Source organism: Tenrec ecaudatus, chromosome 10 (assembly GCF_050624435.1).
Source record: "Tenrec ecaudatus isolate mTenEca1 chromosome 10, mTenEca1.hap1, whole genome shotgun sequence".
In the NCBI taxonomy this organism is placed as follows: domain Eukaryota; kingdom Metazoa; phylum Chordata; class Mammalia; order Afrosoricida; family Tenrecidae; genus Tenrec; species Tenrec ecaudatus.
The window spans coordinates 671,504-685,419 of record NC_134539.1 but is presented as its reverse complement, the minus strand read 5'-3'; the positions used below and the strand labels follow the sequence as shown (position 1 = coordinate 685,419).

The following is a 13,916-nucleotide window of genomic DNA, read 5'->3' as shown; positions in this document are numbered from 1 at the left end:
AGCTCAGGCCTGGGCCGCCGTGGGGCTGCCGACGTCCGTCTCCGCTGGCGAGGTGCCGGGGTCTGGGGGTCTCCAGGGCGGGCGGCTGGCGGCGGCGCGGCGGCGGCGGTGGGCGCGACAGGCAGTGACCGCGGAGCCCAATGCCAGGCAGGTGGCCAGACTGGCGAGGAAGGAGAAAGGCCCGATCACGTAGACGACAGCCAGGTTGCGCAGCGTCGGCGACTGCACGCAGCGATTGAAGGCCGGCAGGGGGCTGATGGGCAAGCTCCTCTGAGCCTCGCAGACCAGGCCCTCGACCTCTGCGGGACAGACAGCCAAGCCGAAAGTCAGGGTAGCCCCCCCCTCCCACTATACCTCACCGGTGCCCTCCAGGCTAGTCTGCAGATGCCCCTTCACATCTCAGCAACCATCCCCAGGTGCACTGGGCTGGCGCACCCTCGCTGACCACGTGACCTCCTCACTCACCTAGCACCCTTCAGGCTCTGATGGCACGCCCAGCCTCACCTGGTGACCCCCTAGGACTCCCCCATACCTCACCTAGCACCCCTCAGATGCACTGGGATCACCAGGCGTGCGCCCAGGGTGACCTCTTTCCATACTTCACCTAGCACCTCTCAGGTTCCCAGGGCATCCTCTAGCGGCTTCACCTGGTAACCTCCCCACCCCGGCCCCATGCCTCACTGAGCGCCACCCAAAGGCTCATCAGGTTCCCACACCCACATCTCTCCTGGAAAGCCACCTGCCCCCACTCATCTGGAAGCCCCACCCCAACCTCACTCAGCGCCCCGCCGTGAGCCCACCTGGACGACGTGGGTGCTGACTCAGCCAGGTGCAGAGGGCGCGCTGCGCACAGCCGCAGACCCTAAGGTTGCCTCGCAGATGCAGGAAGCGAAGAGCCGGTAGTGCGGCCAGCAGGCCGGGTCCTAGCGTGTCCAGTGAGTTGTCCTCCAGGCTCAGCGCGCGCAGCAGCGGGAGCGTGCCCAAGGTTGCGGGTTCCAGGCGCACCAGTCGGTTGTCGGCCAACGAGAGGTTGCGCAGTGCGCGCAGCGGCGCGAAAGTCCCAGGCGCCAGCGCCTCCAGCTGGTTGGAGCCAAGGTCGAGCTGCTGCAACGTCCCCAGACCCCAGAAAGCACGCGCGTGCACCGCGCGCAGCCCATTCTCCTGCAGGTCCAGGCGCAGCAGAGCGCTGGCGCCCTGGAAGGCCCCTGGCGGTAGCGAGCGCACGCGGTTGCGGTCCAGCAGCAGCGCGTGCAGGCGCCAGCTCAGGCCCGTGGGCACAGCGGGCAGTGCGAGTGCCGAGCAGTTAGCCTGGTCGCTGGGTTGGCATGTACAGGACTCGGGGCAGGCCGCCGGGTAGCCAGGGGGCCTCAAGAAGGCGGTCGCAGGGCGCATCTGGGCCCGTGGCAGTGAGAGCAGCAGCAGCAACCAGAAAAAAGGCGGGCTGCCCATGAGGACAGCACTGGGCCGAGGAGGGGACTCCACGACCTAAGCCCGTCCTGCAGCAGCTGCACCTTTCCTGGGCAGGAGCACTGGCAGTTCCTGCCCCAGAACTGGCACCTGCTGGGGTGGAGGCTGGGCACACAGCTAACAGAGGCGTGGCCAGTCACCTGCCTCAGAGTCCTGGGCTCCCTGGCTTTTGGCCAGGTCACAGTGCTGAGACCACCATGGACATCCGCTGAGGCTGGAGAGCTGCCCACCCTACTCATGCCCATGTACTCAGATGCCCCAGGGCACTCTGCTCCTCCCCTCTTGTGCCCGACTCTGGTCTTACCCTGAAGGGGCTGAGCAAGATGTCCCCACCCCCACAGCGTCACCCAACCCAGCACCCACATCCTTCATCCCACCTCTCCCCCAAGGAGTGGGAGAGCTCAGGAGGGCTGCCCAGTCCTCACGGCCACCACCGTCAGTAGGAGCTTGGAGTGGGGGTGGGGGAAGTACCATGAGACGCACCAGTGCCTGGGTTCCATACACCTGCCAAGGACACTCCCGGAACCTCCGGGGACCATGTGAGTAAGGACAGGGCCTGTCCAGTCACACCCAACTGTCTCCCGGAGTGGCCACCCATCCTGGGCTGGGCTCCAGACCACTCCAGGGGACACAGCATCCTGAGGTGCAGAGGGACCACAGCGGGAGGTGGGGCACTTGAGTGATGAGGCCTGGCCCTTCCCCTTGGCCACAGGGAGGACAGTGCAGAACCACAAAATACTCTTTAATCCTCTCCCAGCAGCTTTGGGTCCGGCCTCAGTCCTGCTCAGGGGGTGGGGCAGGGATATCGTCCAGAGGATCCATGGGGTCAGTCCCGAGGCTCTGATCATCCAGCATGGCAGCCTCCAGCTCAGTGTCCATGAGGTGGGACTCCACACGCACTGTGTGCAGAGCCATGTGGTCCTCCTGGACCCCATAGTGACACCCCAACCTGCCGGGACACCAGTGGTCAGGTGGCCAGGGGTCACTGGGCAGATGCACCTAGGCAACCCGATCCAGATACCACCAGGAGCCTCTGCCCGGCCCAGGCCCACTCACCTGCTGTCCTCATGTCCAGGGGGGCTTGGGTCAGACTCACTGGGGGATAGAGAGGGCTGGTGAGTCCCAGGCTATACCCAGGCCCTCACATCCCTCCCTCCCTGGAGAACAGAGGAACCTCTTGGGCAGGAAGCACCAAGGGGAGACAGCCAGGGCACGCACCACTTGGCGCGCATGACGCCCACCACCACGATGACCAGGGCGCAGAAGCAGCTCGCACTGATCCCGGCCAGCACTATGAGTAGGGCGATGAGGGCCTCACGGCTGAGGCCGAAGCTACACTCACAGTAGGCCACAGCTGCAGAGACAGGTGTGGGCAGTGAGGGGGTCACTGACGGTGGGGGCACCCCTGACCCTCCCCCAGCCCTGGTGGTCACTGCCTGGGCCTGGGTGCAGCCTGCCCTTCTGGGCGAGGGTGGGGCCCTAGGGTGGAGGGAGGGAGGAGGAACCTGTGGCGGGCTTGAGGAAGAGGGACAGACATAACAGGCTGAGGGGGCTGCCTTCCAGGCAGGAGGGCTGGGGAGGCAGGGCCATATCCAGCCCCCAGCCCCACGAACACCTGTGGGTGGAACTTGCCGGAAGGCGCTGACCTCACAGTGGGTGCTGTGAGGCAGAGTGGGTGGGGGCAGGGCCCAGGGCGCCTGGGTCACCTCCTGGAGTCTGGCAGACAGCTTGGAATGGGGCAGGGCCTGGAGAGCCCACCTCTCAGCCGGGACTGATGGTAGCGGAGGGCATCGCTGAGAGAAGGGGTAGGGTCATGCCGGGACCCCTGGGGGGCTGAGGTCCACACCTCTGTCCTGCCCCGGAAGAGTGACTGCAGTGGGTTAGGGGCTCATGGGCCTGGGGGGTGGGGGGCCCAACCTGTGAAATCCCAAGGGCCCCATGACTGTATCCATGCAAGGCCCCACCTCCGGAGTAGATCACCCTCAAGAGGTCCGGGAGCCGCCCAGCATACCAGCCACAGGCCTCCCTACTGGCAACCCTCCTTCCAGACAGGTGGCCCAGAGGTGGCTGCGGGTGCCGTCTGTCTGTCCGGGACTCCCTCCTGCTTAACAAACATGTCATTAAAGTTACATGAGAGTAACAGAGGTCTTCAGACGGATCTGTGTCTCTGCCTTGGGAGCCACCCACCCTGGGGCTCCACGCCCTACCCCGCCCATATGCCGACCCTCCCCCCACCCCACCCTTGCCCAGCTCTTGCCAGCCAGGAGAGGGGACACTAGCTGGAAAGGGACCTTGACCACCTCCTGGAGTTTGTTGTTACTGGCCAGGATGCCAGGGCCCCTCCCCCACCACCTTGGGTTGTCCTGTCTACCTTCCCACCCCCCCACCAGGGGCCCTCCTGCCCCAACAAACCACAGAGGCCACAGGAAGGCACGCCCAGGCTCCAGAGGAGGCTGCCCAGCCTCCTGCCAAAAGCAGCAGCCCCTCAGGTCACCAAGGTGGAGGCTCAGCCTAGAGACCCCTGACTGCTGACACAGGTGGGACCTCTGCTGTGGGCCCTGGATCAGCCCATGTGCTAGGACCTGAGGCAAGCCCTTGTTTGGGAGGCCACCTTTCAGGTTCATGTTAGAAAAGCAAGTCCACAGGGGCCTGGGGCAGGTGTGTCCAAGCTAGAGGCTGGCGCTACCCCTTGCCAAGCCTGTTTTGCAGGTTTTGTCCTAAAGAGGAAGGTGGGCACTCAGCCCAGGGACTACGCTGGCCTGACTTGCAGGAAGGCTGGGGACAGGGGAGCCTGAGGAACAGGAGGGAGGCAGTGGCTTGCCAGGTTCCCCAGTAGGGAGGGCTGGGAGGGGACAAAGTAGCCAGGGAGGGCCAGAGGGGAGCAAGGTGCTGCAGACTCCCAGTCTAGGGGTCACGGCCTCCCAGTTCCCTTCCCCCTGGAGGTCAGCCTGGCCTAGGCCCATGGGCATTGGGCTGTGTGCTTCTGTGGGAGGTGGCCACCTTTCTTGAAGGCAGACGTCCAGTGTGGCCCTTGTGAAGGCCCTGGACAGACATTGGATACTCTCACTACCCAAGCTGGAGTCCTGGGCTCAGAATTGCGGCCTCACTGGAAGCTACTGTGCCCCTGCCCCAGCTCACAAGTGAGAACTGGGCTAGGGGCCCTGCAGGTGGTGAGCAGCCTAACAGTTGGGCAGCGCCCCCTGGCGTGCTTGGCCAGAACCACAGGCCAGGTGGGCCTGGCACGGAGGGGCGTGACTACCAGGCAGATCCTGCCCACTGGCCCTCCCCCGGGCCTTGGGGCACATTGAGGAAGTCCATATGGATTCTTTCCCGTGGGCCTGCCCTGCTCTCTGCACCGCGGGACTTTAGGTGTTGCCACCCGGATTGTGGAAGAGGCACCGTCCTCCCACCCCCATGTGCAGGTAGGCAGTGTAGGATGAACGAGGTTTGCAGAGTAAAGGGCAGCTGGGACCTGGGAGAAATGTATGTTCCCAGCAGGTAAGTTGCCACTGCATGAACTTTCCATCGGGCTCGGGTTCTCCCGCGTAGAATCCACACGAGTTAGCACCTGTCAGGGTCCAGGGTGCCCAGGCCTGACCTGCCCCTCACACCCTCATTGCCCTTTCTCTGCCTGCACTGTAAAGGCTGCTCTCCAGGCCCCAGTGCTCCTTCCTTCCCAGGGCCCACCCTAGAAAGTCACCAAGCCAGGGAGGGGCAAGGAGCCAACAGGTTTTAATTTGTAGAGGCGGCACCTGCATGGGCGCGCATGTGTGTGTGTGTGTGTATGCGGGGGTGCACAGATGGGCGTCGGGCAGAGTCTGGCCCGGCCTTCAGCTGCAGTTCTTGGGCAGGCGGTAGACCCCAGCTGAGTAGATGAGCTGGTGGTCGCGCACCTTCTTCTGCAGGTAGCCCTGGAGCTCCTGCAGGTCGATCTCAGCCAGCGCTGGGCCCGTCATCACGAACATGCGCAGCATGCTGTATATGCGCTCCAGAGACAGGCTCTCCAGGTTGGTCAGCATGGCCTGGATGTAGGTCCAGAAGAGCTGGGCAGAGAAGCAGGCAAGAGACACGGGTGTTGGCGCCACACTGTGGCAGCCGCCCCTCTGGCCTAAGGACGGCTGGTCCCCCCCTGGGCCCGCCCCCCTCCTTCCACCCCGCCCCCTCCGCCCGCACCAGCAGCTCCTCCTCCTTCTGGTCGGCCTGGGAGGCCATGCCTGAGTCGCTCTCCTCGTCGCTGTCCATCAGCACCATGTTGTCGCGGTCCTGGGGCCGCTCTTCCTCAATGACGGAGAAGGTGCCGGGAGGCTCCTCCCGCAGCACGCCCTGCTGCAGCCACACTGCCATCCGCCGTCGCAGCAGGGCCGCTGGCATCTTCGCTGCCTTGCTCAGCTCCTCCAGGCTCCAGCTAGCTGGGTGTGGACAGCAGGGACGCTGGGGCAGGTGGGGCAGGCCTGCCCCTCCTGGCTCCACTCCCCTCCAAGCCCAGCTCTGCTGGCCCAGCCTGGAGTGCCCGGGGCTCACCTCGGTCCTGGAAGTGCAGCAGGATCACAGCCTGCACAGGGGTCACAGCCACTGACAGCGTGCGGTCAGTCAGTTCCACGTCCATGGTCACCAGGCCCAACGTGTGCTTCCAGCTGAGGGTCCGCATGGCCTGCGGGGGCCAGGATCAGCCACACACCTGGCTGTGGGGCACCCTTCCTGCCCCCACACACACAACTGCCGGGCCGACCGTAGACAGTACCTTCAGTTTCTCATACTTCTTGCAGTAGACATCCAGGGCCTCCTTGATGTCCTCGGGGACCTCCAGCTTCTCGTCCTTGAAAGGTGGCCAGAACTCACTGGATAGGATGACCGCGTAGACCCCGAAAGGGGGCTGCTGCTCGGCGGGACGCTTCTCATCCTCCTCGCGGATATTTGCATTGATGCGTCGGGAGTCGGCCATGTCCTAAGGGCCCGCACAGGGCCAGCACGTCACCAGAGCTAGGGCCAGGTGGGGTAGGGGCAGTCCGGGTTGGGGAGGTTTGGGGACAGCCCTCACCTTCAGCATGACCTCGCAGAAATGCATCGGGGCCTCTCCAAAGCGCAGCTTCAGCAGCTCCACGTTCCGGATCTCCCTGGAAGGGGCAGCCTCTCTGGGGTGAGGGCGCCAGTGGCTCAGGCCCTGAACCCACCCCCCAGCCCACAGCCTCGGCCAGCCTCCCGCCAGTTCGGCCTGGCCATGCTGGGCCTCCGTGGCTCATGGGAGGGGGTCTGGCCGAGGCTGAGGCCAGCGGTGACCGCTCACCGCTCAGGGCTGAAGCTGAACTGGTGCAGGAGCCGGTCAGCCAGCAGAGAGCGGTACTCGTTGATGAAGAGGTCCTTGCTGCCGTAGATGCTGACCAGCAGGCTGATGATGTCTGAAGAGCGCCGCCGCGAGCTTGACTTTCCTGGGGCACAACACACGCTGACCTCTGTGTCACCGGCTCTGCACCGTGCTGTAGCTGGGACCGTGCCCACTCACAGGGAGCTCCCCACCACAGGGTCCTTCCTTGGGGGTGACCTTTCAGCGACCCCATTTGGGCAGGTACGGGCCACTCAGAAGCCACCCCCTGCACCCAAGCAGCTGTCTGCAAACGCCCAGTGCCCACCCAGCAAGCCTCTCCCAACAGTGAGCAGACATGGCGGTGCCCCTCTGAGCATCTGGGGTGTTGGCGGGGCTGGCCCAGTGCATGGCGATACAGCCCACACCCCCCATCCCCCAGCCTCCAGCTCCCACTCCCCACCCCGCAGGGCACAGCACAGCCCCCAGCTCCATAAGCTCCCAGTCCTCAGGGCCACACCAGCTGGTAGAGGGGTGGGCAGTGAGCAGACCTGGGTCAGCATCCACGGGGTCGGGGACCCAGTCCTCGGGCTCCCCGGAGTCATCCTCGCTGTCCTGGCCCGTCTCCAGGCTCGCAGGGTCTGTCTTGGACAGCTCGACGGCTAGGTCCCCAGTGCCGTCGGAGTCCCCAGTGAGTCCAGCCACAATCTGCCGCACTGTGTCCTCCCGCGTCCTGCAGAGTGAGCATGTGCATGACTCAAGCCCGGGGAGCTGCACACTGCCCTGGCGGCACACGAGGGAGGCTGGGGTCCGGGTCCCAAGGGCAGCTCACCTGAGGTAGCGGCGCACAGGTTCACAGGCCACCTCCAGGAGGACCATGGAGGGGTCCAGCACACGCAGTGCCTTGATGGCTGAGATGTAGAGCGTGATGATGTCGCACGTGTTCACACCTGAGGCAACAGGGGTGCTCACAGCCAGACAGCCATACCTGCCAGACCCAGGGCAGCAGTCCTGGCTCACAAGAGGTTCTAAGGTCACGCCCCCATGCTGTCAGTGCTTGGGGGCAGGGCAGGGCAGAGCCATGGCTGGGAAAGGCACCTGGGTGCAGGAGCCGTGTCTCCAGGGCTGCCCTGAGCGAGTCCAGCAGCTGCTGTCTCTGGTTGGTCCTCTCCAGGCAGTACCTAAGGTCCTCCACTGCCGGCCGGGAGTCTGGAAAGTCTGCAAGCAGGGCGTCCCCATGGCGGGCATGGAACACCACGGACAGACACCATACATGGGCAAGGGGTCACCAAGCTTTGCTGAGCAGCCTCCCACAAGCCCAACCACTCCTATACAGACAAGAAGACCCAGGACAGGTGGACGAGGGCTGGGGAGGTGGCAGTAGATGGAGGAGGCCTCAGGCGGGCAGGCAGGCAGGCAGGAAGGGAGGCAGGGAGGGTGGGCGGACCTCGGACGATGCTGAAGAGTTCCTCCACCCGCAGGCCGGCGTAGGTGCGGTAGAAGAACCTCTGTAGGTGGCACCGCCAGCGGCGCAGCGTGGTGCCAGCCTCAGGGGGCGCGGGCCTCGCAGGGCCCTCCTGCAGGAACACCTTGCCGAGCCAGCCAACCACCCTCTCGATCCACTGTGGGGTATGCACAGGCACGGGCCTGGGGCTCAGGAAGCACGTCCCTCCACCCCGGTGCCTGCTCCAAAGTGGAACTGCAGGGGGGCTGCCGGAGGCCCCACCCTGCCAGTACCCAGGGTCAGCTCGTCCTGCCCACAAGGACCTGCCGCACATGGGACCACTTTGACTTCGCTCAGCCATGCTCATCTTTGTCCTCGGGGGGCCCTTGGCAATGGCAGGTGGAATTGGGGGATAGGGAAATGGTGCCAGCAGCTTGCCCAGCTGTTCGCCCACTCCGGGTCAGCCCAAGCCCACCTTGCCAGATGCTGCCCTTCCTTTCCCTCACCAACTCTTCTCTTCTGGGGTCCCCTGGAGCCCACACTCAGGGCAGGTAGCAAAAAGAGGGGGAGCTGCCCGTCCCTGTCTGGAGGGTCAGGCCACACTGCTGCGCAACCTCCAACCACAGGCAGGGATCTGGCCACCCTTGGGCTCCCAGCCCACTGAAGCCTGGTGCGCTGAGAAGGGGCAGGGATCCGGGGGACCTGGGGGGCAGAGCCAGGGGCAGGGCCTCTCACCTTGTGGAACTCCCGCAGGAAGGAGCGCTCATACTCTCCGCGGCAGCGGTCCTCCATCCTCTCTCGGGTCACCTGGTGCAGTGTGGTGGTCACAGCCTCGGCACACACTCGCTCTAGCAGACTGAGCCTGTGTCTGAGAGTGGCAAGCACATGGAGCGTGACAAGAGTGCCCCCACCGGGACCAGGGCACCCCTCCCTCCCTCTCGCAGCCTTCCTGGGGCAGCTGTGCCCAGGCCCCCTGGGAAGACTGCTGAGAGGCAGAGCTGGGCAAGGTGCCCCTGGGCCGTCCAGCAGAGAACCACAGCCCACCTCCTTGTCCTAACTGAGAGGAAGCAGCTACACGCGTGTGGCCGTGACCCTGCAGATGGCTCTGGGCTGAATGCAGAGAAACCCAGGAAGAGCCTGCCTGGTGCTTTATTGACTTTGCCGTGACATTCCACTGTGTGGATCCTCACAAACTACTGATAGCCTCGAGGAGAAAGGGAATTCCAGCACACTTCATTGTGCTCACGTGGGAAGTGTGCAAGGACAGAACAAGGGGACAATCCATGATTTGAGAACCAAAAGGTGTGTGTGTCATGGTCGTATGCGCTGACCATACTTAATCATGTTACTTTGTGTGCTGAGCAGGTAACCTGAAAAGATGGACTATGTGAACACGAATATGGCACCAGGATTAGAAGGTTTGTTAACAGCCTGTGATGTGCAGACGGCACAGGCGCGCTCACTGAAGTGAGGACTTAAAGCAGTTGCTGACGAAGACCGAGGACTGCAGCCTTGAGTGTGCATCACAACTCAGTGTAAAGAAAACCAACATCCTCACAACTGTGTCAACAGGTAGCATCATGATAAATGGGAATAGGGGTGAAGCTGTCAAGGTTTTGTCTTATTTGGGCCGGTAATCAATCCTTGTGGAAGCAGCAGTCATGAAACCACAAGGTGTACTGTCCGGGTAACCCTGCTGCACGAGACCTCGTTCACATTTCGAAGAGTCGGGGTATGGCTTTGAAGATTACGGTGCTCTGGGCCCAAACCATGGTATCTTCACAGTTGCCTCAGGTTAAGCAATGAATAGGGAAGACTAAAAAACAAGGGACACATTTGAATCTGGGTGCTGGCAGAGAATATTGAAAGTACCAGAAGCAAACAAATCTTCCTCAAAATTACAGCCAGAGTGATCCTTAGAAGCAAAGATAGCAAGCCATTGTCTCATACTTTGGACGTGTTGTTAGGAGAGACCAGTCCGTGGAGAAGGGAAAGTGGAGGGGCAGCAAAAGAATAAGTGCCTCAAGGAGATGGACTGATCCAGCGGCTGCAGCAACTGCAACCTGAGAACCACTACGAGGACGGCGCAGGGCTGGGCAGTGTCTCCTGTGCACAGGGTCACCATGAACAGTAGCAACCAGCAGCACCTCCACCATGGAAACACAGGAGCCACCACAATGCCTCCGGCTCAAACCTAGTCTAGGGAGACAGACTCAGGAGCAGACCAGGAGCGATGGCCAGGCCACCTTCAACTGGGACGCACCCAGCAGAGTGCCTGGGGGCGTGCGGGATGCAGTGGGTAGTGGGACTCCTCAGACAGCTGCATCTCGGGCTCCTGCTTGCCGGACTGTCTGGTACCTGGAAGGAGGGCTGGCCCAGCAGTGCCTGGGTACAGCTAACAGCAGCTCCCTCCAGAGAATGGAGGACATCTGCCTGTCCACCTGACTGCTGGGTTGGCCAGCCTCCCTGACTTAATGCAGAGGGGAAATGGTGACACCCGTCTACGGCCCACCATCTCCCGCAGGGGCCGTGGCAGTCCTTCCCAGGCAGGGCTGGTCTGCAAGTCTGGGATCGACAAAGAAAACTGCTGGGGTCACCTTGCTGGAGGCCTCTCCTTGTATCAGTGCATCAAACTCAGGGTGAGGGTGAAAGATACACCTGGGGGTCCCTGTCCTCAGGGATGTCCCTGGCTCTTGGAACAGAGAGAGCATGGGGACCCCATTTCTGGTCCTGGCCAGATCACCAGCTCTGTCCTCAGACCCCAGGGTGCCACCCTGGCGTGGCAGCCGGGCCCCACTGGAGTACTCACAGGACCTGGCTGAGCTGCTGGAACTGCTCCAGGGCCTGGCGGCACCAGCACTGCTGCTTGTCGCTGCCACACCCAGCGCACAGCGGGCTCTGCAGGAGCCGGTAGTAACGTCGGCGGGCATACCGGCTGTCCAACTCCCCCTCCAGTTCCGGGTCTGTGCCCCCATCCCCCTTCCTCTTGCTCTGCATGTACACTCTCAGGAAGCGTCCATAGAGGCGCTGAACCATCTCCTGGAAGGCCCGGGGCGTGGAAAAGAACAGGACGCCCCGCAACATGGTGTGGACTTTTTCCCGCAGCCCCTGGGCGCCAGTGCCCATCAGCAGGCCCAGGCGAGTCCATTTCTCCAGGAGCTCCAAGCTGCGCAGATAGGGATCCAGGCGGCTCTCCAGCAGGCCGAATGCGTCCAGGAGCAGCAGGAGGCACTGGGGTTCATCTGCAGCGTTCTTGCGTTGGGAGATGGCATTCCAAAACTCGGGGGAGATGCTGGCCTGCAAGTCGCTCTGCAGCACCTCCACAAACCACTCCTCCAGGACCGAGTGCAGACCGTGGCCTCGCAGAACCTCCACGGCCGCCCGGAGCTCTTCCTCCTTCGGCGGCACCCCGCCGCTGGTCCGCGAGGCCGCCTGCAGTGCATAGTACCGTGAGCAAAGGGAAGGGGACACATGCGGGGAGGGAAGTAGCGGGGTGGGGGGAGCGGGAAAGGGCAGAGGAGGAGCTGCGGTGACCCCGCTGCTGCTCGTCCGAGGCACTTGGAGTTGCGGCCGACACTAGGGGAGGGCTGGCAGGAGAGCCGAAAGCGGCTGCACTGGGGGAGAAAAGAGGGAGTGCCGAGGCGGGCGAAGGGCGGAAGTGGACGTCCCCAAGCGTTCCCAGAATCCCGAGCGAGCGAGCCCCCCGTCTCTGCTGGGCCTCACCAGCCCCAACGCTGCCGGCGGCACCAGCCCGGTGCTCACGGTGCTCCAGGCCACCGACAGCTCCTGGCCAGGCGCGGGGTCGCAGTCGCCTTTCGTCCCTCCTGCCTCCGCCGCCATCTGGACCCCGCGGCGGCCAGGTCAGCCCAGCTCAACGCGGTCCAATGACGTACCAGCCGAACGCGGCGCGATTCAAAGCAGCAATGGCCGGGAGCGGCGCGGAGAGATGACGCAAGCGGCGCCCGGTGGTGTCGCCGTGGGTCGCGCGCCGTCGCGCGTCACCGCGCAGGCGCCAGCGGGTGCGGCGGGCGCGGCGGGCGCGGCGGTTGGAGCGGCTGGGACCCCGCGTGGCGGCAGCAGCAGCGACGGTGGCGGCAGCAGTGGCACACACGTCTGGCGAGGATGAGCCAGCAGGGAGCAGCGCTACAGAACTACAACAACGAGCTGGTCAAGTGTAAGCAGCTCGCGGCGCGGCCCCCGCCGGCCCGGGGCGGGACCGGGCGGTGCGCGCGGCCGCGGGCAGGTTCCGTCCCGATTCCTGCGTGCGTCTGCTGGGCCCGCAGTGGGCATGGCCTCGCATCGGGACCCGCCTCACGCAGCGGCGACCGCCTGTTGCCTGTGAGGGCGCGGACGCGGGGCGGTGCCCGGTGCCCAGAGAGCGCTAACTACCTCCGGGACCCAGCGCGGTTGCTCTGTGCAGCCTCCTGCCCAAAGAGGCGGAGCTTCGGCCCAGATTGGCGGGAAGATGGCCCAGCGGAGACCCTCTTTCCCTCCTGTGCCCAGGCATCGAGGAACTGTGCCAGAAGCGGGAGGAGCTGTGCCGCCAGATCCAGCAGGAGGAGGATGAGAAGCAGCGGCTGCAGAACGAGGTGAGGCAGCTGACGGAGAAGCTGGCCCGTGTCAATGAGAACCTGGCCCGCAAGATCGCCTCTCGCAACGAGTTTGACCGCACCATCGCAGAGACAGAGGCGGCTTACCTCAAGGTGGGGCTCGGGCTACGGCCGTCTAGGGGCTTCACGGAACACGCGTTTATGCTCCTCTCCACTGGGCAGGGTGGCTGAGCCCCACACCAATGCATGCATGCGTGTAAAGGGACAGAGGTACCTGTAGACCCGACCACCTGATCCCCTCCACTCCGCCCCTTCCCAAGAGGGATGCCCTAATGCCCAGCTATTTCCTTTGCCCCAGATCTTGGAAAGTTCCCAGACTCTGCTTAGTGTGCTGAAGAGAGAGGCTGGGAACTTGACCAAGGCCACCGCCTCAGAACAGAAGGCCACCGGGGGCAAGGACAGCTGATGAGGCCATGGATGGGCCAGGGGCCTGCTCCCCCAACCTCTGGGCCAGGCAACATGGCCCCAGGAAGCCTGTTAATAAAGTGCCCTCATTTTCTGTGGTGGCAGCTGCCTTCTCTCTCAGGCTCTAGGATCAAAGGGCAGCTGCTGCCTGTCAGCCCTGGATGAGAAGAGGGCAGCTCCCTGGTGGGGTCTCCCCAGGTGGGGGCCCTGGCTCTCAAGAGGCCCTGGGCTGCTGGGAGGCCCTGGCTCGTTTCACTCAGCACCTTAGTCCTTCCTCGGCCAGCAGGGCCAGGCCGAGGGGGAGTGGTTGGCCCTGCATCACCACAGAGCTGAGCTTCAGAGCATCCGGCCCAGCCCCGTGACTGGGAATAAAGGCTTTCTTGTAAAGAATTGTGCTGGCCTGTGCCTGTGTCCAGCTCACAGGGCTGCCTGCCATCCCCAAGCCAGCCTCAAGGTGCTGCCTGGCCATGGGGACAGAGCAGACAGAAAGGACCTAAAGTGGTTTTCTTGACCAGAAACCTGTGTCTTAAGGGACTCCAAGGTGAGGACGCCCAGAGCTCCTCGTGTTGCTTCCTGCACAGCTGGGCCCACCCTCTGGCACAATTCTTATACCCTAGTGGGTGTGACCCCGCTCCTCAGGAGGGAAATAGGCACCTGAACCCACTCGCCAAACAGTGTCTGGGCCACCAGC

At 63.7% G+C, this 13,916-nt stretch overlaps 4 protein-coding genes across 6 annotated transcripts; 1 reads left to right on the top strand and 3 right to left on the bottom strand.

Moving 5' to 3' along the window:
- Nucleotides 1–3: 3 nt before the first annotated feature.
- On the bottom strand, nt 4–1,449 carry LRRC26 (leucine rich repeat containing 26). Its single transcript, XM_075562466.1, has 2 exons — nt 801–1,449; nt 4–299 (listed from the first exon to the last, which is right to left on the bottom strand). Exons 1-2 carry the CDS (start codon nt 1,447–1,449, stop codon nt 4–6), a joined length of 945 nt encoding a protein of 314 aa, XP_075418581.1.
- Nucleotides 1,450–2,241: 792 nt separating this feature from the next.
- On the bottom strand, nt 2,242–3,057 carry TMEM210 (transmembrane protein 210). Its single transcript, XM_075562465.1, has 4 exons — nt 2,973–3,057; nt 2,680–2,821; nt 2,524–2,547; nt 2,242–2,416 (listed from the first exon to the last, which is right to left on the bottom strand). Exons 1-4 carry the CDS (start codon nt 3,055–3,057, stop codon nt 2,242–2,244), a joined length of 426 nt encoding a protein of 141 aa, XP_075418580.1.
- A 2,126-nt stretch (nt 3,058–5,183) lies between these two features.
- On the bottom strand, nt 5,184–12,483 carry ANAPC2 (anaphase promoting complex subunit 2). Of its 3 annotated transcripts, none has more exons than XM_075559758.1 (13): nt 11,934–12,483; nt 11,020–11,642; nt 8,946–9,078; nt 8,214–8,388; nt 7,865–7,984; nt 7,599–7,716; nt 7,318–7,499; nt 6,752–6,893; nt 6,506–6,599; nt 6,209–6,412; nt 5,989–6,118; nt 5,641–5,876; nt 5,184–5,510 (listed from the first exon to the last, which is right to left on the bottom strand). In XM_075559758.1, exons 1-13 carry the CDS (start codon nt 12,048–12,050, stop codon nt 5,298–5,300), a joined length of 2,487 nt encoding a protein of 828 aa, XP_075415873.1. In that variant the 5' UTR covers nt 12,051–12,483; the 3' UTR covers nt 5,184–5,297. The 3 variants fall into 3 exon arrangements, with proteins under 3 accessions (XP_075415873.1, XP_075415874.1, XP_075415875.1); XM_075559759.1 differs by having other exon boundaries at nt 6,506–6,581; nt 11,934–12,482; XM_075559760.1 differs by lacking the exon at nt 5,184–5,510 and having other exon boundaries at nt 5,713–5,872.
- SSNA1 (SS nuclear autoantigen 1) lies at nt 12,214–13,323 on the top strand. The gene is made up of 3 exons (XM_075559761.1): nt 12,214–12,384; nt 12,714–12,913; nt 13,119–13,323. The coding sequence occupies exons 1-3, from the start codon at nt 12,333–12,335 to the stop codon at nt 13,224–13,226; spliced, it is 360 nt and encodes a 119-aa protein (XP_075415876.1). The 5' UTR covers nt 12,214–12,332; the 3' UTR covers nt 13,227–13,323.
- The last annotated feature ends 593 nt before the right edge of the window (nt 13,324–13,916 follow it).